At 38.6% G+C, this 21,891-nt stretch overlaps 2 protein-coding genes across 5 annotated transcripts in view; both read right to left on the reverse strand.

Annotated features, from left to right (window-relative positions):
* Positions 1-68: 68 nt before the first annotated feature.
* On the reverse strand, positions 69-8,538 carry TFAM (transcription factor A, mitochondrial). The gene is made up of 7 exons (XM_050898927.1): positions 8,471-8,538; positions 8,174-8,310; positions 6,154-6,224; positions 4,667-4,816; positions 3,137-3,232; positions 2,031-2,087; positions 69-1,022 (listed from the first exon to the last, which is right to left on the reverse strand). Exons 1-7 carry the CDS (start codon positions 8,536-8,538, stop codon positions 804-806), a joined length of 798 nt encoding a protein of 265 aa, XP_050754884.1. The 3' UTR covers positions 69-803.
* Positions 8,539-8,897: 359 nt separating this feature from the next.
* UBE2D1 (ubiquitin conjugating enzyme E2 D1) overlaps positions 8,898-21,891 on the reverse strand; it is a 197,364-nt gene continuing 184,370 nt past the window's right edge. Inside the window, exons 2-7 of one of the 4 annotated variants that reach the window (XM_050898830.1) lie at positions 20,555-20,618; positions 20,429-20,460; positions 17,568-17,645; positions 17,194-17,299; positions 14,842-14,935; positions 8,898-11,696 (exon numbers count right to left, since the gene is read on the reverse strand). In XM_050898830.1, coding sequence (XP_050754787.1) covers positions 11,651-11,696; positions 14,842-14,935; positions 17,194-17,299; positions 17,568-17,645; positions 20,429-20,460; positions 20,555-20,618 — 420 coding nt within the window. In that variant the 3' untranslated portion in view covers positions 8,898-11,650. Of the gene's footprint in view, positions 11,697-14,841; positions 14,936-16,049; positions 16,916-17,193; positions 17,300-17,567; positions 17,646-18,084; positions 18,203-20,428; positions 20,461-20,554; positions 20,619-21,891 lie in introns of those variants that run through there. The other 3 variants (XM_050898831.1, XM_050898833.1, XM_050898832.1) reach the window with 3 other exon arrangements.

Consider the following 21,891-nt stretch of genomic DNA (forward strand, 5'->3'; position numbering starts at 1 on the left):
CTGCCTTCTAAAAATACAGATTCTCCAAAATACCTAGGAGACTTTCACTAAGACGGAGAGACCCCAGGAAAAAAACAAGCAGCTCTTGAAAATACCTGTATTTATTAAATCCAAACTCAAAGTTCTACCAGTTCACACATCTTCTTTTCCTTCCAGGCTGTCCCAAATATGACAACACGAAGGCAAAAGTGTTTGCATGTATCCAAACAAAACCATGGAATAAAAGTCCAATAAAGATATGTTTATACAAAACTCATACGGTCTTTAATTAAATGCAACATAAGTGGTATACACAGATTGATACGTACAAAAAAAGACAGACGCATAAAATAAAAGTTAGTATCTTACATTTCTTGTGCCTTTTGTTGAAATGTAGAACATTTCACTACCAATACCATGGAGGGAATAAAACACAGCAGCATTAACTCAGATTTCAGCTCTTATTTACAGAATTTAGATGGTGACATTGTAGACTATTCTTGCTTTCATAAAAAAAAATCTCTTATAAAAGCTAGCTGTTATCTACCATTATTAGAGATCTGCTGATGTCAGTGAGTATCACTATTCACAGCTTAACGGGTTACTGTCGTACAGTTCAGGCTACACCTGCAATGATTTGTGGCTGCAATTTCAGTCACTTCTGAGAGACACTGAATTCTCTCTTACCTGATCACCTTTGCTACTTCTCCAACGGGCCCTTTATGGGTTTTCCAAACTTCAGTGCTAACGCCAACTGCAGCATTAACACAGCAGGATAAAGACATGACAACCAAAGGGCATTAAATATAAAATACTTAACCATTTTATTCTTCCGATTTTTTCAACTTTAACTTTGCCTTGTTTTCATGTGAGGGAGCTTTGGCTGTTTCAGCTTTATTTGCAGTTTCAGCAGTTTTCTTTTTTGGCCTTTGCTTTCCGGTACGTATCAGGTCTTCACGTCCGAGTTCAACCATTTTTGCTTCCCACGACTTCATTTCGTTTTCATACCGAACCTTATCATCTTCAGCAAGCTGCAGGTATGGCTGGAAGGAAATTATGTATCAACAGTTACGGAAGGGGCTTTGTGAGGATAACTGCCATGTCGCATCCTCCCCTTTGATACAAAGGTGACTTACTGCAAGACCTGTGCAGTGCACATCCCAGGCGTTCACTTTCGCCTCCAGAAAATTCAAAAAAACATCAAACTCGCACAAAAATACGAAACCTTAGCATTGAGTTATGGTTATGTCAACAGATGGCCATTCCTGAAGAGAAAGTTTATTCAATATTACTACTAACAGCTAAGGCTTTTTATTTGAGTACTAGTTTGCGAGAGCTGGCTTATGTAAGGAACAGGAACAGATATTTCTGCAGAACTACTTCGAATTCTTTTTTCTACAGAAAAAACATGAACCTAGCGCACGTTCTAAGTACACGTTCAAAAAAATCTGGAAGAAGGGCATTCAGGAGGAAGGACAGTAAGGTACAGAATACTTGAAAATCTGGAGGTTTAGATTAGATTTCAGTATAGCACCCCTCCAATTTTCCTTTGCCCATCTGCAGGTTCATATTTCAATACACTGAGAAAGCTGGCAGAAAACTATCCCCAAGACAACCAAAGTTAATAAATTATTGCATGCACATCACTTGAAGATTTCTGTTGCTTTTACCTATCAAAAGTCTTTCCAGGAGCAGCAAATTACTATGCTGACATTTAAAAATATTATATATTATTAGGAAAAAAAAAATCAAATTGTTGCAAATTATTCCACCTTCCTCCCTCGATGCCACCCAGCATCCATTTCCAGGCACACAGAACTTCCATCCTATCGCACTCACTCACATTTCATCAGCACTGTGAAAGAATGGTCACTACTGGAATAAAAGTAATGACAATCTTTTTCAAGACACATAAATAAGATCTCAGAGTGTTTTCCTCAGTATTATATTTTGAGCAACCAAGTTCAAGATTTTGTACGAATTTATTAATTTTGACTCAAGTTTGTCATATTCTGATTAGATCAGAGCCTCATCAAAATCCACTGACATACCTGCTTTTGAGAACTGGAGAGCTTTCGCCATGCATCAAATAATTGTTTCAGCTTTGCCTACAGGATATAGAAGATGCAATGCATTAGGATTATTTTAACAGCAGACTGACCACAGAGGGTTACAGGTGAATGCCACACTAGTGAAAGCCAAGTATAAACCAATGTAAAAAAGCACAGTCACACGGGCTTAATACCCCACCCTCTTAATGTAGGTAAATAATAAACGATAACGGTTCAACAAGTTGCTGGGGATCATCTGAGCCACATTTACAGATAATATAAGCACAAAGTAGTTTAAGTTCCTTAGCCTGCCGCAAAAGCAGGCAGGCAGAACAGCCGAGCTGATTTATAGCAACATGACTGCATCTCACCACGCATATTGGGTTCATTTAAACCAAGCCCTAACTTAAGCCAAGCCCACGTAAGTATTAACCATGATCACAGGAAACTTTGTACCACTTCAGGAGTATTTTGCCACGTGTGCGTCAAACCGGGCCTCGGCTGACTGGAGATGCCTGCCTTATACATAGACAACTGAGGAACAAACTATTTCCACCATCCTGATTTACTGACTAAATGCACAGGGTAAGGAACATTAGGCATACAGGGGAGGTCTCCAGTGCTTCAAGTGCTGTAATGCACCAGTGTAACTTAAATCACCCCAAAGTGCAGTTCAGTGCAGAACTTGTGACTTTGCTGAGGAACTCTTGCATGTTCCGTAACATCGACTGTGCTACAGGACGTACGGTAACCACTACGACAGAAATGGCTGCAGACCACCACAACCATTTGAAAAACTAATGTATTTCTGCACCAAAACAAAGAGAAGTAGAATTCTCTCCATACAGAATGAACAGATGAAGTCTGTAACACTGAAGTGCAAAAAATAGCGCAAATATTTTAAGTCTGTATACCCACACAGCAGTTTATATAGGACATGCCACCAGCAGTATAGCAAGATCACCGCAGCCTAAAAGAAAAATAACCTAAGCAAAGCAAAATCCAGATACTGAACTATTGAACAGTTTCTTTGAAGATGACAGAATCTAAAAGACATTTTCTGAATACAATAGATCTATTTTAAAGAACAAGCTTTCCTGGCTTACCGCAGGTGAAATTCCCTCACTTTCTTGAAAGTTTTCTGACACAAAAATGTTAAAGCCGCTACGAGGCCTTTTAGGTTTTCCAAGCACAGTCAATTCCTTTAAAAACAACAAGAAAAGTTATTCAATCTACCAAGCATTCATTTTTCCAAAACTAAGCTTACCATTTGTCTTTATATTTTATACAAAAATCAGACCCAAATTCATTTTTTGGTGTTTTATTCTGTAAACTGGACTGCGTGTCAAGATGCTCTCACCACTTGTCAAGACTAATGCTAAACTAAATTAAGAAAAGCTAACACCTTGAATTTTCACAGACATAAAAAAAGCATTTTAAACTGATTCTTACTTCAGCTAAGTCTTCCAGAAACCAAAGACTGTTACTAAATTCCACTCAGTAAGAAAGGCATGACGGCAGGTTTTCTATTATCTTTGTAAGGCTTCAGTTTCTGGTGTGAAATACTGCATGCTTGCAGAGAGGAGGGCAGATACCCAACTTTGTGGGAGGTGAGAAGGTAGAACAGAACCAGCAGATTTCCAGGGAAACAGAACTAGGTTTCTGCTATCAGAATGCTTTGCCTACAGGGACGATGCTGAGAGAGGGAAAGTACAGCAAGTTATGGATGCAATTACACTTGTTGTTTTCTCCAGCCCTAAGACATTCACACTGCAGCCTGGGTGCTGCAAGTTAACATCTGCTGAGGTATTAGGCATGCCAGCTAAATTCCTTGCGGTGCCATACTCTAAAAAGGATCAGCAGAATCATTTGGATTAAAAAATTCCTCTAAGTAGGGGTCTTTTAAACCAAATTAATTTCACTTTTGCCAATTAGGGCAATGTCACACCAGCAGTTTAATTCACAGAAACGAACAAGCAATAAGTAACCCCTTCAACTTATTTTGCCACTGGACAAACCATAATATTGTGCCTTTACAGATGGTTCTGTCTCTCAGGATTTATATATAAACCAGCTAAAAGGGAACAGGGAAGATGATCTGTATGAATAAGTCAATAAAGGACACCAACAGATGCACCTCTATGCAGCACTAATTCAACACGTCAGCAGCTACACAGAGAGCAAAGTGGCAGAATCCAAAGAAAGGAAGGAAAAAAGGCTACTTCAAACAGCTACTACCTTGTAGCGGCCACTGAAGTAACAGATACAGGCCCTTTGTGAAAAGCTATTTCTGGATGTCTTCCCAACCAAAGAAAGTGTTGCTGGTTCAAATGTTTTTTATTACCTATCATTTCTCAGGCAGCTTTAGGAATAGGAAGAAAAAAAGCACAGAGAAGCTACCTGTGAGCACAAAGATATGTGCTAGTTCTGGTCTTCAAGCACAGGAAAGCCATTAAAATAACTGCTAACACCAGCAATTATTTTAGTCCATGTGGTTTTCTGGGTTTTGTTTTGGGTTTGTGGTGTGGGGTTTTTTTTATTCTGAGAGTCACTTTTGTATTTCTAAACATGCCTCAACTCTGCTCTGTATACTAGACAAACAGAGAGAAAAGAAACTTGAACTTCAAAATACTTACTCTTTTTGCCCTGAACGATCTTCTTTTTGCCAGTCGTCTTCTCCTTTCTTCTTTCAAAGCCGCAGCCTGGGTTGGAGTTAGCTGTGCTTTATATGCGGCCAACTGCTGTTCATATCTTTGCCAGTCTGTCTTTCTAGCTTCCTCATAAACCTACAACACAAACCATCACCAACCTTAAACAGATGCTTTCAGTCAGAAGCACTTGACTGTTAAACAAGCTAACACTTCTAACCTACTAATAAAAAAAAAAAAAATTACAGACTACCCTGGAACATAAGATTTTTCACGTAAAGTAGCAATTTGAGACCTGTTTGATTAGCAGAATGGATTCAGAACTCAGATGCGAAACCTGGGCTCTTCCCATGAATTATCTTAGTTAATCTGATAACATTAGATGAATCTTCAGATGCAGCTCAAAGCAGTAACAATCTTGCATACAAGGAGGAAAAGCTGAAGCTTGGTTGAAATGATTACTCTTAAAGTGTGTATACCCATTGCAGCACACAAGTGCTCCAGTCACCGAACACATTCCTACATCAGCCAATACCAGGTACAGAAGCATCATAAAAATCATGGCCTTGGTACCAGGGCACCAAGAAGAGTTGAGCCAGGCTACCGAGCATCCAGGTAGACCTGAAAAATCACCATCCTGTTCTCCATTTCAGACATACAAATGGAAAGGCATATTTTATACTAAGGCACATAGAGTCCAGAATGGATATAAGAGCACTTCAATTCGGTTGAACAAAGATATTCCTTTAGCTAGAAAACTGCAATTAGTTCCTAACTGAATCTAATTGCTAACGGCAATCAAGGAAGAACAATCATTACTTTGCTATAAATGGCACTTATGCCATGCACAATATGCAATGATTAGCAATTCGTAGAGTTGTTTTACATTATCCCTTGAAACTGCCACTCTTAAAGAAACTTCACTACCTATGACAAAAAGTAAGTTAGATGAAACAAAGAAAGTTACCTGTAAGTTAGGGCTCTGGTTGCTATCTAATCAGGAGAAAAAAAAGTTGGTCCCTTCATCAAAATTAACTGAGGTTTCACCTAACTTATGCATATGAAAGCAGAACAACTTTACAATACTTACGTTATTATACATTTAATACACAGACGCACACAATTACCATTCAAAAAGACATGAGATATTGGTTCCCAGCCCTACAGCCGCATAGAGCAAGAGTTGTGTCATTTCTCTGACAACAGATTAAAAATACTAAAACCAAGGTCATGTGTAGAAGTATCAAAGTACTTTCCCCTGAGTACTTCAAAGCTCCCAATTCTCTTCAGAATTCTTTTTATGTCTGAACCTTTGTACAAAAGTGCTTTTTTATTGTTGTTTAAAAAAAAAACAAAAACACCCCCAAAACCCCCACAAACACAAAACAAAAAACCAGAGAGGACATCAAACCAAGTAAAACAACCACTAAGACTCTACAGAGTTCAAAGTACACGGGGCAAAGATACAAACTTACCTGCTTCTGTGATGCTGGTAACTCCTTCCAAGCACCTGCTATTTTTTTAACCAGCTCCACATTGCTCATTTCTGTACATTAAAATTAGAAAGCAAGAAAATAAAGATCAATATTGTATCTTTAGTAAGCTTCCTCAAATTTTCCCAAGGAAAGCTGCCACTAGTATCTTTTTCCTGTACAAATATATTTTCCTCCTTTCATAAAACCAACTTACTGTGACAGTTAAAGGGAACTGTAATATTGGGGGGGGGGGGAGAGTCCCTGCTCTTGGTTCAAACTCAAATGAAACATGCAGTTATAAACTGAAGCACCATTTCAAGACAAACAGCTATTACCACTCCACAACAGTTTTGTTTGGTTTTTTTGTTTTTTGGTTTTTTTTTTTGCTTTTGAGTTGGATCCTTTTCTCTACCATGCAAGATAGTCTGAAGTTGGAGGGGGGCTGGGTAAGAAACCAAAAGTTTATATCCAGCTGATATAGCAGCCATGCTTGATCTTTATTAAAATAAAGTCCTTTGTTTACAGTATTATTCAACAGAAATAAGGTTAAAGAAAAAGTAATTTCCTTCTCCCACAAACAAAATTACAGACAGCAACTTGAATTTGCTTTGGTTTTCAGCTGACTGCCTTTGACTCTGGCCCTTGCACGTTTGACAAGGTTTCCAACCAGACCTGAATTTGTGAGGGGGGGGGGGGGGGCGGGGGGGGACAACGACGGGACCACAAATTAAAAAAACAAGGGTGTTGGAAAGAGGTTATGACTTTTCTTTTCTTGAAAAACCCTTTCCAGGCTTTCCCTCTGCTTCACACTAAACGAAAAAATAGATCATCCTCTCTCCCACCTCAAATGTAAAGTTCAGCCATTTCAACAGTGGAAAAGCAGAACTAAGCTCGTATCAGTAACCTGACTTCCAGAATTCTGGAAAAACGAGACAGATGGGGAGTTTTTAATCCAAGTATAGTAATCATAAAACCTTTGAAAATAATATGCTTTGCCAATGATAAAACAAAACAATTAAATTATCAGGTTATTTTTGAACACTACCTCTATTGGAACAAGAAAGCCCCAAATTCTCCATTTCCATATGAGATACAGTACATTTATTTGCAGATTATTTGAATTTTGGAAACATGTGGAAAACACTGGTGTGGCACATAATTACAATAAGCTCTGCAAGTTCAGTGTCTCAACCTTTCAGACTGTTGAACTCTTGAACTACTGAGCAAAACAGGGTATCAAGTGGTTTTCCCTTGTTAAATTTACCTCATGACTTGCCCAATATAACCATAATTCTTTAAACATTTTAACATTCGTTTCAACAGTGTTTTCAAAATCAGCGCAGCTTTCCATTTTGCCGCTCTCTGACAAGAAGAGTGACTGCACTGCCTATAAACGAAGTTTTTGATAATAAACATATTCACAGAAAACCATTTTCCTCTAAATACATTTACTTTTTCTCCCAGATACGTTGAGGCAATCCAGTACTTGTAGGTTTTAAATTACTAAGCATCAAAATAAAATCATATACAGCTCGTTACGTCAGCAATAGTGTACTTCAAATACATACAAATTTAAAAATAACTGACAAACACAAATCACTGTTAACATGCATGGCCCAGGTAAGCTCTTTCTTCAAACATTTTTAAGGTTACACACAAACGTTCACTTTTCTGAGTTATTAAGTATAGAAGACTAAGCTAATACATGTACAGAGAGTAAGTATGGCAATACTGAATTTACTTGTGGTATGCTACGGATAAAAGGATGGTTTTGGTCTCCTGAAATCAGGGTAATGTACTTTAGTTACTTCATGACGTTTAGTTTTACAAAGCAATACTTTGTTCCAGTTTTCTTTTTAAATCACACATTCTGGCGGGAAAGCACCGTATGTATCTAAAGTGACGGCAGCTTTACAACAAAACCTCCGGCACACCCGACGTGTTAAGACTTTGCGTTTCTAAAAGCAAACCAAAGCCAATCGTGAGTCTTCTCGCACCTAATTCCCTTCAGACCGCATACCTGGATTTTTTTGCCTAAAAGTAGAACGATTTTCTTTCAGGAAACGGAAATAGGCCGTCAGAGGCCGCTTCGGGCGCTCATCCGTGCTGATCCCCCTGGAGAGGCACTTCTCCGCCGAGCCGCCGACACCACAGCCCCTGCACACAACGGCACCGCCAGTTACCGCCACAGGCGCCCGCAACGCCTCACGGGACGCCCGGCGCACGCGCGAGGGAGGGAGGGAGGGAGGCCGAACACCCCAGCCCGCCGAGAAGGGGCACCCCCCGTCCCGGAGCCCCCGTCCCGTCCCGCCCGCACCTGAGGAGCCGCTGGGCGCCGGTGACGAGGGCCGCGGCCCGGCCTAGCAGCGCCAGCGCCGTCGCCATGCCTCCGCCCGCCACGCCTGCGCGCGCGCAGGGGTCGCGCGGCCGCCCGCACGGCACCCTGGGAGAGCGGCCGCCGCGCGCAGGCCTCCCCGCGGCGAGGCGAGGGGATTGGCTGCCCGCCGCGATGACGCGCAAGAGAGGTGGGGCGAGGAATAGAAGTATCCGCCCCCCCCCCCGCGGGAGAGGCGCGGGCCAAGGTGACCCCGCGGCGGCGCGTTGGTCTGTCCGTCCGTGTCCCGTCCCCACTCCCCGCGAGGTTAAGCACCCGGGCCCCGGCCGCCCTCCGCTCCCTCCGTCACGGGCATGCAGTTCATTGACACAGGACAATAGCCTTTAAGAGAAGCACACAAGTTCCGTAATAGTATTCTTCCACGTTTATTGTATTAGGCCGCAGGCAGAAAACAATACAGAGATCAAAAACTAACGAAGCAGAAGTGGATGAGCTGTGGCCAAAAACTAACGGTACAGTTTCACTGCTTTCCTCCTAATAGCAAGGCTTTGGCTGCGGCTGTGTCAAAGGCAGAGCACACAGGGTATCTGCGTGCCTGGAACGGGAGACACTGCAGCTCTGAGCAGGAGGGAAGGGGGGAAAAAGGATGCAGAGATGATGCAATTTTTTCCATCATAGTAAACAACACAGGATGGAGTAACCTTTCAGCTATAATTTCCCCCCACCCCTTAAAATAGCATTGATGTAAAAAGCATTAACAGAGGAACTCTGAATAAGTAGTAGCGGAGATGTTTGCCTCCGTAGATGAAATCCAGCCAACTCTTTGAAAGGCTGAAATTTTAAGTGACATTGTATTTATCTCAGATATCATTTCAAAAGCAGAAAGGCTGAACTGCTAGGAGGGTCATTAAGAATCAAAGACTTAGCTTCATGCCTCTAAAACAGCACGTTCATAAGACAGAACTTTTTTTTAGTCTTTAAATATGCTGTAGGCAGAATGCCTTACTCAGTGTTGTAGGTCTTTTTTTTTTTTTTTTGATCATCCTGCTGGTCTTGCACTGTGATGGAAAGTCATTCTTGCAGGTATGGCACACAGCAGAAAAGTTACCAGTTGAAATACAAATGTTTTCAAACCATCCCCTAATACAAATCAGTAAACCAAAAGAAAGTGAGTATTCCGAGATGCAAGGCAAACTTCCAATCTCACACAGTTCAATACAGATATTGCAAACATTTAAATAACTTCTAGTACAAACGTATTACTACCGATCTAGAAAAAATAAAAGCTCTGGGAACACATTCTGATGGCCAAAGTTTTCTACCACCATTTTAGCAATAAGTATAAACAATGGCTTTGCCTTCCTAGCTACATTGTCCTAGTTCAAGTATAATAAAGCACTCATTTTAGTAACAAAACACCCCACATTTATTCAGCTTACAATCTGAAGTGAACAAGGATATTTCAAGATTAATAGAGCCGCTCTCCATCAAGCTTTTGTTTCACAAGTCATCATTACATCACAGATAAAACTATAGCACAGGAGTGACATTTTCCCATACGTGACTAACTTACGCCACTTGGGTCAGTAAGTCAGCAAGCACGAAGATAACAATATGCCACTGGTAGGAATAAAAGCTCCTACTGTGCACACTTCCCGCCCACACCCCAAATTCCAGTTTGGCATTCATTACAGTAAAAAGAACCCAAATATTTTTGTCATCTTGAAAACGTATTTTATGACAACAAATTTCCCAACTGCAAGTCACTTCTCTTTCATGTGCAAGGTACGGAGAAAAACATGAGTCACGCATTTTTATTTTCAGATACCCATGAAGAATGTATGGTAGGAAATCAAAGTTTTTCTGCTTTTAATCTACTTCATAAGAAAAGATTGCCCCTCTCCAGCACTACTGGTTTTCCACATGCATAGTCTGAAGCAACTGAAATGCCAGTTAATGGAAAAGCTAGCTTCAAGTGTGAGAATTTTACTGTAATATTCCGATATTGCAAATACACCATCTTAACGGAAGTGTTTGATGTTCAAACACTGTGGTATTTCCTCCATAAATGAATATAGATGTAATATGTCATTAAACTAGTTGAAATCCTATATAAAACAATGGGCAGAGCATGCTAAATAAATTAGGCTAAAGCTAGCATAAAAATTAATTGCGACACAGTTCCAAGTAGTATGTGATGCACGGCTTTATTTTCCCTTTTGTCTACAAGACACATGCACACTTAATATTTTGATTCTCTAATGTTAGAACAAGCACTTTATGGATATGCATGATTTAAAAAAAAAATAGCCAAGACAAGTAGTAGAAAATGCATTTTATTTATATGGAAAAGGCTACATTTAGATTTGTAAAAGGTCTGTGATAGTGTTATGTTGCCCACGTCAAAAATCAGTTGTGAATAGCAACAAAACGGTTACATATCTTTCTACATAGCAGTGCAATTAGTTCACATTGCAATAAAATTAAGTCAAGTATGCAACAGAATCAAAAACAAGTGTTTCTCCATAATCAGCGTACAAAGAATTACAGTGCAAAGATCATTTCAGGTTTTAAGAAATCTGCAGTCAGTCTTTAGAATATCCTAACGGGTGGGATACTCCAATTATTTTCATTACTAGCAGTTGTATCTTGTCAATACTGTGCACAAGCAAGTAAGTCTAAAATGAAATGACTTACATGGTAAATAAAATATTTAGTCTATACAGTAAAAAAAATACAAATTATATAAGTGAACCAACAAAATGAAATCTGAACACACTTATGAAATGGACAATGTACTTTAAGGACACACATACAGTATTCATCACATAAAAACAGCTACTTTTTCCAGCAAAAATAATTTGGTTGCTTTACAACTGCATTATGGATCTCGTAGTCTGAAGATGCAGATGTCCAACTCTTAAAAACCATAATAAATGTCTTCTGCAAAGCATACAAAGAGGATAAATATTCTTATCACAGTCATAAGGTTATTTTTGGAAGTTTGTTCTCCCTTGCTCCAGAAACACACTTACATGGGTGAAAAAATTCAAGGGGCATCATGATACATTGAAACAGTAAACTGTGCTCCATTTCCTTCTAATTTTGAAAAAAACCTAGAATTTACAGTACTCTGTGGTATATGAAAAAGTCTTCACAAGTTTACATTGCATATTTCTGAGTCCATTCTCTTGCATGTCTGTTGTATCTGTACGTGCAGAAAGAAGGCAGTACAGTGAAGAGCTGTTAGTGATATTTGACAATGGCCACATTTACTTAATACAGATGTTTTTGAGCTTTTCACCTCTTAGCATTGATTCAAATAATGTTAAAATAGTCTAAAAGCCAAGAAATATATACCCACTGTACATTCAGTTTCTAAGGTTACCTATCAAAGGTATTTAGACTCAAAACCAATCTCACAGGCTTGTATTAAAATGCGTATCATTGTGCATACTTAATTTGCATTTCACAACTGGTTCCCTTATTTGTACCTTAACAGGAATTCATTGTCAATTATTCCTAAATGCGTATGCTATTAACAGTCTGACAAAGTTCACACATTTTAGTTGCATAAAATTCAGTATAATTAACTGGTTTTGGAAAGGGTGGGGATAGAAGGCACAGTGATTTTTTTTTTTTTTTTTAATTTTAAATTCTCCATTCTGCACTGCTATCTGCATTTCAGAACCTGAAATGAAAAATTTCTGAAAAGCATTTTTGACTAGATTTTAAGTCTTGGGTCTTTTCCTTCTGGTAGGAAGCTGATGAGCACTCCCAAAGGTAAATGTCCTTAGAGAGGGTAAGGGTAAGGTAACTTCCCCTCTGGTCCTTACATTTGTTACATTCCACTCTTCAGACTAGATCCACTTTCTTCTGGGTCCTCCAGAGAAAACACTGACAAGTTTTTAAATCCATTTCTTAAGATCAGTATAGCAACTCATGTACTAATTGGTTTTCTTCTTAAGAATATGCTACCATACAAGTCTTCGGATTTTTACTTATACTAAAATACCCATAGATAAATGCTCAGGGGTAACCAGCCATATCTTTCATTTCCTAAATCCAAGATGAGATTAAAAAAAATATAATAGGTGATCAGCATAAGAAGATAAAGCTATAGTCAAGACTATACGTTCTCTCACTTTCTCTAGCAATGGTTAAGTTTCGAGTTTTGGAGATAGAGAAATACCCCTTGTTCACTTCCTTCACAAACAGGAGGCACAATAGCTGAAATCACTATTAAATAAGTGGGTGGAAAAAAGCTGAGACAGAAATGGGGAGAAACAGAGGCACAACATCCTCAACTTGGACACTATCTGCTTTGCAGTACAAGCTACAGAGTCCAAGCACTTCAGAAGTGCATTACGTGACTTGATTGTATCAAACATTAAACTGTCAGAAAAAGGCCATTTTATTAATTCTTACTCTAGGGACAGAAATACTAGACCATAGACTTCCATGTAACTTCTACATCACTCCTTCTCTATCCAGTCCTCACGGTAAAAGCAATACTCAAATCTTCATGGACCTGTGATAGGTGATGAACCACAGGCCATTAGCACGCATTGCAAAAAGTCTTCAACGGCTCAGTACTAAAAAATAGGTACCAAGCAATTTCTCAGTCAGTTAACCAGAAAGTCAAAAATTCTTCTGGATATCACAAACACTCCACAGAATCTGAAGCAAAGAACCTAACAATTAAAATAGTTAACAGCAAGGTTACCAAAAAGCAGCTTAAGTACCAAGGATAAAAAGCCTGCCCCAAACTAAATCCATAACCTTTGCCACAGCTTGAAGAAGTCTGACAAACAGTGGTGGTTAGGCTGTCTATGAACGTGCTGCATGGCTATGACTATTTAATTTATTGTCAAGGCCACCAGAAAATTTGTGGCAGATTCATTTTGGGGAAGGTTACTCCATTCTTGGCAAATTAGGACTGGATGTATTTGGAAAACCTTAGAGACTCCTACTCCTTGTTACTATCCTAAATTGATCTTGTGTTTCAGTCTGTCTTAATCCCCCACACACCTAGAAAATCCACAGGTGCTAAAACCCTGTCAGAGAAGACAGTTCAGGCCATGCTGATAGACTGTAGCCTACATCCTGGATTGTGCTCAAAATACCTATAGCAGCAGAGTTCAACAAAATCTCCCGGTGGTAAGCAAAATAGTATTTCCTTCCTGGATCACTGATTCTGTAACCTTTCCCATGCATAAAGTTTTCAAAGTTTGTAAGACCAAGAGAAGAATGTAGCTGATATATCAGCAGAAAGCAACAAAGATGGAAAAAGCTCACACAGGTATTATTTCCTCCATGGAACCCCTTGGAAATCATGCCGTCTAATCTGTGGAATAAAGGGCCCGAGCTTCCTGCCACCCACAACTACAACAAACTCTTAAGAAATCAATGCATCACTTTGCTTAGACATCCACAGATGCCACTATTCGAAGTTTGAGTGCTCAAAGGAATCACTCTAGAGAGGTAGTGCTCTGGAAAGAAACACCACTATGTCAGAGCACGGGGCTTGCTAGTGACCTCTAAATCCTGTTAGCTGATATTGTGAGGGTTCAGCTACGTATGTAGTTATAAAACAGCGTGTCAAAACCCTCCTTAGGAGTGATGTACAACAAGAAGTCAGCAAGCCTTAAAACTGAACTTTGGGAAATCCAGGTGGTTCCGCACTATAAGTAAAAGACCCCAGAACAGATGTTCAGTCAGTATAGTACTTTTAGAGTTAAAACTTCTCAAATCAAAATCAGGTTTGGTCCAGAAGCATGTAATACTTCAGTTATATGCTGTCCATGTTACCTTCTCAAGATCAGAAACTTCCTGCAAGTTCTACAGTTGTTCCAGAAAGTAAAAAAAAAAAAAAAAAAAAAAGTTCTTTCTCTGTAAGATGCTGCAAATTGCAATGTGACAATGGTTCTTAGCACTAAAAAGAGCTGAATATTAGTCTATCCTACATTTATAAAATGGTGTCAAAAACATACATTTGTTGTTTATACCTAACATCTTACTAAAGGCACAGGTTTTAAAACCAGAGGATCACAGTAGCAACAAATAACTTGCATTTTGGAAATTATTTTTCATGCAATGAATATAAAGACGAAACACAAAAGGGTGAAGGTTTTATGCAACTAAGTACAAAAAAAAAAAAGAATAAGTCCCCAACAGTTGTGTATGCCTACAGTTTTGTGCTTGCCATTCCACTGATGGGTATTTTCAAGATTTAAAAATCTAATCCTGTAGAAATCTATGAAAAGAGTATCTTCAGAAGTTAGGATAGAAGGTGCATAGCAGATAACCATCTGCAAGTACCACACACACAATTATGTATATGTTATACTCACTTTTCCTTGTCTGACTTGTAGATCTGTGCAATATCCGGTACTAAAGGATCATCTGGATTAGGATCACAAAGTAAGGAGCATATGGACAATAAAACTAAATAAAAGAGACACTAGATTAAACAAGTTAGTTTGCTTTATTTCTATAATCCTTTAATATATTCCAGTACACTGAAGGAGGGTGGTAGAAGGGAGATTGGAAAGAGACTGCATATTAGTATTAAGCTTTCATATAGCAGTTCTGCTCAGAAGTGTTTATAAAGCATCATTTTTCTAGGTCCTAAGTAAACAACACCTGATACTAGCCCAGAGAACTTGCAACCCATGGACCTGTACCTTTTGTAATCATCTCCCGTGTTTTAACCTATGAACATTAAAAAAACCTACAGACTACATACTTACATATAAATGTTTGATCAAACTAAGCCCTTCCATATACAATTATTTAACATAATATAGTTAATATTACACTGCCATGCAATAGTCTATTTGTGCATATCCTTCTCCACTTCTGTGCTGACAGTTCTTCTCTCCTTCATATGAACACTTCACTTAATTTGATATAAGTGTGACTTCCATTTTGGGAAAATTCATCAGCATTATATGCAGGTATTCACTTATAATTCCATATTCATTTCCTGGTATTGAACCAAGGATGTTTGCTTTTTCTAACATTTTCAGTCCATACTTTTCAGGAAATTTCTATTTTTATACTCAGAACTAATATGAATACAAGACTACACAGTTAAAGAATTCTAAATTTGTTGTGCAAGGGAATTTGATGCTACCATAAGAATCTGCTGTAGAATAGGATTTTTTTATCTTGCTTTTCCTTGTTACCAAAGAGCCCAGACTAACACCTATTTTCAGCTGTAGCATGTTCAACCACTTCATACTGACACATTTCATTTTATTAAGTGCCAAATACGCCAGTAAAATTAGAAAATCGGGTTAGAATACTTGGTCACACTGATCAGAGGTGCTATCAGTATGTTGTAATCCTTTGATTCAGTAAAACAAGAACTATAAAGGAGAAACTTCCATGAGCCACTGAGGTAATTTCCAGTTTATGAAATACATAAGACCAGCAGACTGCTCCGCTTTATAACTGAAGAAACACTCAACAAGACACAGAAAAGTGCTGAACATCTAAAAACTTAAAGAGTTTTCAGTTGTAAATGCCAACTGTTAAACATGATATAAGTGCCAACTTTCATTTGCTAAATACCTTCTGAATAACTAGAAACAAGACAATTTTTGCTCAGCAATAAAACAACCAATTTCTGTGGAAAGTTGCTACCAACTACACACAAGAGTAATTCATGTCTTCAGCCACTAATTCAGGAAACAGTATTAAACTTAGATTTTATTTAGCTTGTGAGATTACTGCACAGCATCGCCGTGCACGAGCAGAAGTTGCTTTTCCAAGGAGGTATAGCAATTGCACTTGCATAGAGCAATTTCCATTGGACAAAGACTAACAATTTTTTCTTTGCTTGTACACCAAATGCAGTGACACTGTTCTAAAAAAAGACACATGGTTTAGAGAGCCATCAAGCACACAAGCAAGATGTGATACTGTTTAACCTTTTGAGTCACATGAGAAGTTTCTGTAATATGACTAAGAGTGTGGCTAAGCATTTTGAAGATGGGTGAGAAAAAACAATGATAGCACCCACATTTTAAGCAGTTTTTGAAGTGACACAAAATGCCTACAACAAGAGAGCTACTTAACTGTAACCTCAATGTTCCACAGATCTAGTGTTCAACTTGAGAAAGTTTAACTACAGGACTAGAATATTTTAATAAATCTTTTACTGATGACTTTGAAAGCAGCTACATTTTAAAATATTCATCTTACAGAGGAATGCAAACCAGAACAATTTATCTCATTTTAAAAGAAAGTGTAATTAAGACCTTAGCCCACACAAGGATGCTCAGGCAACCCAAAGAGCCATCAATAAGCAATCAGGTAAGCCCACACACGTCAGTATCAGGGTTTTCCATTTACATCCAAATTAATTTGATTTTGAAGCTCTGCTCACCAGTTTCTCCTCAGTTCTGCATGCACAGTCAGCTATAATACAGAAGTTGCATTTCAGGCTAATTGGACATTTATTACCTTACCCAGCTTGTTTTAGAACATTTCTTTGCCTTGCACGTAATATTTTATGTAATGTGACACTCCAAATAAACTGTGCAAGATCTTGGACCATAACAAGAATTCCAATTGAATTTGCCACTTCTGTAATGTGTAGGACAAATGAGTTCCCACTGCCACCCTTAGACAGTGCAGTAATACACAAAAAAGCACCATGCAACATCATAAATACATTAGCAAATCTGTGAGTTTACCTTTAGATACAGTCAGAGCTGGTGACCACTGCGATCTCAGGATATCAAGACAAATACTCCCATTACTGTTTATGTTTGGGTGGTATATTTTTGTTGTAAAAGCAATCTGGAATAAAAAAATAAATAAAAAACAAGTAACATGAAATTATGTTTATTACATTTGGAATCCTTAACATTGTCCCTTCAGTTCCAGTCACACTAGATCTGCCAACACAATTTATTGTACAGTCTTATCTGTTCATCCACTATGAACATGTATCCTATTGCTGGCCTTTCTGGTTTTAACTTCCAAAATTAAGCCTCAAAGAACTAAGACACAGAAACAAAGCTTTGACCAAAAAAAAACCGCACAAGTTTTGAAAGAAAGGACTTACCTTTGGTGGTTTGAAAGGATAGTCTGTTGGAAAGTGTACTGTGAGAAAAAATACTCCCCCTTGATATGCACTATCAGGCTGGGGAAAAAAACAAAACAAACAAAACACATCAATGTATTTCAGTTATTTTGGAGCTTCCCTTCTGAACGTAGATAACCTCCCAAAGCTGTGAGTATCTTAGAAAATCCATTTTTTCCCCAGTACACAGCCCACACTATGGGCTGTGTACTGGGAAGGCACAGAGGTAACTGAACCCTCCCACTGGCCTGCAGAGCTACAGTAGAGCCAACCATGGCTACTACTGCAGTAGCGCAACATGGCTACTGAGTGCTGCCCTTTTTGGGGAGAGAAAGGGAGGGAGCAGTGTTTGACTGGTGGAGTTACAAAACTGCTGATCCGTCAGCTCCACCGCACCAAGGGGAATACAAAACTCAGAGCAGGTCTTCCAAATCCTGTCTCCGTGCAACACCACAGCTGCTCTGATCCTCCTCCAGCCTTAAGCTACAAATATACTTACCTTAAGAAGCGCTTTCTCTTTGCAGATGCAAAGAGTAGGATTTTCCAACATAATTCAGTTGATCATGATGACATCAGGGAGTTTTAAAACACACAACATCTTTGTGACCTGTACAAATCTGTGAACATGCATTTTGTTAGAGAACATGTGCACAGGTTTACGTCCAGGTTGCACACAGTTAATAGATAGAAATAACTTTGTTGCAGTCATCTGTTGAGGAAATCTTTCATTTTTATTAATGAGAAAAGTGAGGGGAAAAGTCTCAATGCTAAATGATAGAGAGCAGTGCTGCCACTTCTGATGAAGGGAAGAAGAAACCCTTTGTCATTACTTGGTAAGTTTAAAACAGCAACATAGGAACTCAATCTCAGCAAAGCTGCAGAAGATCGAGTTTTTGGGTTTTCTTATGGAAGCAAAGGCAGACTTTTTTAAATAAAATGTTTACCTTGGAAATGAGCAAAAATCACGGTTTTAGAGATGAATATAAGAGGTAAAGTCACAAATGGTCCACTAAGACATGTCATCTTACACACTCAAAATGCAGACAGTGTTGCAATGTAAGGCAGGTTATATATAGTATTGCTAAGAAGTCAGCATTAGGTAACATCAGAAGAGATTGCCGCTGTACTGCCAATTACGTCTGAAAGGACTGCTTGCATGCATACTAAATGGATTTGTCAAAGTTAAAATAAGCTGAAGATGAGACAAGTTCAGTGTCAGAGAGAAGGCAAAGTGAAGTCACACTATGTTTTATGAGTAAGGTATATAAACAAATTGATGATGCCCATAGACAGGAGAAGAGGCTACCCTACTTCCACACATAGGAAGTGAATTCTGAAGGTAAGCTTTAGTCCTATGCTTCCCTCAGGCCATCGGGAAACATACAGGATGTGCATCCCTATTTCCTTATGTTATCAAGATAAAGGATTAATATCCCGATGGTGTTCTTTTCTTGTATCTCAGCAGATATGGCTGAGAAAGGTTGGCAAGAGATGCTCATTCTCATCCTTAACTAGAGAAATCTGAGGAACCTGAAGCAAAGAAAAGAGTATTTTCCACTACAGAATATGAAAGGTGAATTGCAAGCTGGAAGAAAAAATGGAATTTAAGTCGGGATTTATGTGCTAGTATTTCCCTTACTCAGGTCATCAGAGTCATTCAGGACAGAGACATTATTGGTGGCAATCAGCACATAAGCTTTTGTTAACTCTTAACTTCTTTGCTGTTTTGCCATTCACCTTTAAGCAGCGCAGAAGGGCAAGGCTCAGAATGACTTCGTATGTGAAAGAACACAGTTGTTAAAGAAAAACGGCAAAAGCATTAGTATCCTACAGAAAAACTTGCCACAATCACTTCAGTTGCTGCTAGGCCATTGACAAGCTGGACAACAGACTCCAGCATACCACTGGCAAAATAGTAACTGATCTTTCACTGCTTCAGAGCAGCTGTGCTGAAAATGCAGAAATAGTCTCAAAGCAGACACAATTCCACTTTTCTCCACCATGTGATGCTGCATCTTAATGGATTAAGTATTGTCTCAAAATTTCAACTCGCACAGTGATTCAGCTCACCATCTGAACCAGAGACTCTTCTTTCCAAATTAGTAAGTCCAAAACAAAAACACTAGGAATACAAACTCCTTACCATGATATTAATAAATACCCCTTCCCTCAGGTCATGTTGTTCTTTAGTCTTTTTGCTAAAACCCTTTTCAGTTTTCCTTTAAAACTTTCTGTTCTTAAGATTGTCCTTTATTTTCCTTTCTTATGTCATTTCCTTGACAAGAGTCATAAATAGGGTCTTTAGAGATCTCCCTCAAGCCAAGGAAAGCAGGCCTTTCTCACACAGAAACCAAGAGTAGCCACAATTGCTGGTCTACAGTTTGCAAAAGCCATCTGTTTTTGCCAAAGCCACATCACAGCCATCAAATAAGCTCTATCTAAAAGCCCCAAAATCACCCTGTGCAACTCCACTCTTGTTTACAGTTGCCAACTTTAACATTGGATTACACCCACTCTTCCTCCTTTCAGATGGATGAATCTTCCCGAATTGAAATGATCATTTCTGAAAAGCAAACTTTTCACTTTACAGCCCACATCACCAATTCAAACATTGCAGTCGACTGATTAAGCACCCCTAACTTCATGAAGAGGATGGATTTTTGAACAGTTACAGGAAGAAACTAGTACCAGACTACTAAGAACAACAATCCCACCCTAAACCTTTAATCTATACACAGCACAGCTGAATTTGACTGCCATGTTTACAGAAACCCAAATGAATCCTTCCGTAGCAAGAAGGGAAACAAGGTCTACTTTCTAAGGGACATGAATTATATACTTACAGGTCCCATAATTGTTGCTTGCCAATGAAACACTGAAAGTCAAAAAGATAGAACAATTAGAGATTTTCCAAGCTTTTTCATAACTGAAAAAAGGTCAACTGCAACAATGTACTACGAAGAGCTTACAGTCATCTCCAACAGGTCCGGCAGAACAGTGGGCCGGTGGGTCTCGCTGCAGATCACTTAGTTCCTGTAAGAAACACACAAGTATTTGAAAGACATCTGCATGAAAATACACACCACTCAGCAGCATCACGTCAAAAGTGAGAACACAAACAGATTTTTATTAAATAGACCTGTGGTATTTTTAAAGAAATCAACACTTTAAATGCCCATTGATACTGAAAGGGGTATTTTGCCACACAGGTCTGCAGCTAAAGACAACACTGTGCTACAAATTAATATCAGAAAGTATTGAAGAGTTATAGCCAAGTTCATAATAAGCTGGATATACTGAAGTAGACACAAAAAAATGAAGAAAATGAAGGGTTTCTTGATTTGTCTGTAAACTCACTGCTTAATTTAGAAATTTATGTGCTAATCTGACTGTTCCTTTAGCTTTTGATTTTACAAAAGCGTCTTGTATTGGCCTAATCTATGTACACTAGCTGAGTTAAACTAGCTTATAAAATGCTTGCAGTCTGCCTAGAGATGATATACGAACATAACATAAAAGTTCCTAAGTAAACTAGAAAATAAAGGAAAAATATTAGCTCTACACCTTATTTAACATATCTTGATTTAATTCCCTGCATGCTTTTTTCAAAATGACTACTTAAAAACTCCCAAGAAAGCTGACATTTAAAAGAAGCATTCAGAGAAGCTTTTTCAGGTCAACTGATTTATTTCTCTTACGGAAGTCCACACAGTCCCAAATAATTTAAAATTATTATTTAATTACACAAAACCAGCTCAGCTTTTCATCTGATTTATCATCACCATATCAAATGCAAAACAAGCCTGGCATTAATGTTGGCTCATTTTCCCTTTTTAATTCAATATACTACTTTTGATGTCTGAAATTTTACTGTACTAGTAACAAACATTCTAAGCTGATAGGAACTGTGCTGCAATAAGTCACTCAAGTAATTACTCAAAACATACACATTTAAGTCAACAATAGACATAAGCAGGTCTGCAAATATCTCCTTCAGTTTAGCTTAAGGAACAACAGTGGAAACATTTCTACTCAAAAATCATTAGTCAAGACAACTACTTCCAAAAGCAAGGTTTAAATTGGAACTAAGTTTAACTCGAGTGTAGAATTTGTGTACGTAGTGTGATCAGACCTTACATACAATTTGAAGGGTTAAAACTCTGCACTTCTCAACTGCTGTGATATATTTATCCATTTATGACATCCAGTAAACATTTCAACTCACGCACTACTCTCTTCAAGGGACTCAATTTACCATGGACCTGGCACCTAAATTCAGGCACACTTCTTACAGGTCCATTCTTGG

This window comes from Gymnogyps californianus, chromosome 6, assembly GCF_018139145.2.
Source record: "Gymnogyps californianus isolate 813 chromosome 6, ASM1813914v2, whole genome shotgun sequence".
NCBI lineage: Eukaryota > Metazoa > Chordata > Aves > Accipitriformes > Cathartidae > Gymnogyps > Gymnogyps californianus.

Coding starts and splice junctions, on each gene's coding strand:
- TFAM (XM_050898927.1), bottom strand. CDS start 8,538: ATGGCGACGGCGCTGGCGCTGCTAGGCCGGGCCGCGGCCCTCGTCACC. Junction 6,225..8,173: donor TTTTAGGCAAAAAAATCCAG/GTATGCGGTCTG, acceptor TTTAATGTACAG/AAATGAGCAATGTGGAGCTG. Junction 2,088..3,136: donor GTGAGGGAATTTCACCTGCG/GTAAGCCAGGAA, acceptor TATATCCTGTAG/GCAAAGCTGAAACAATTATT.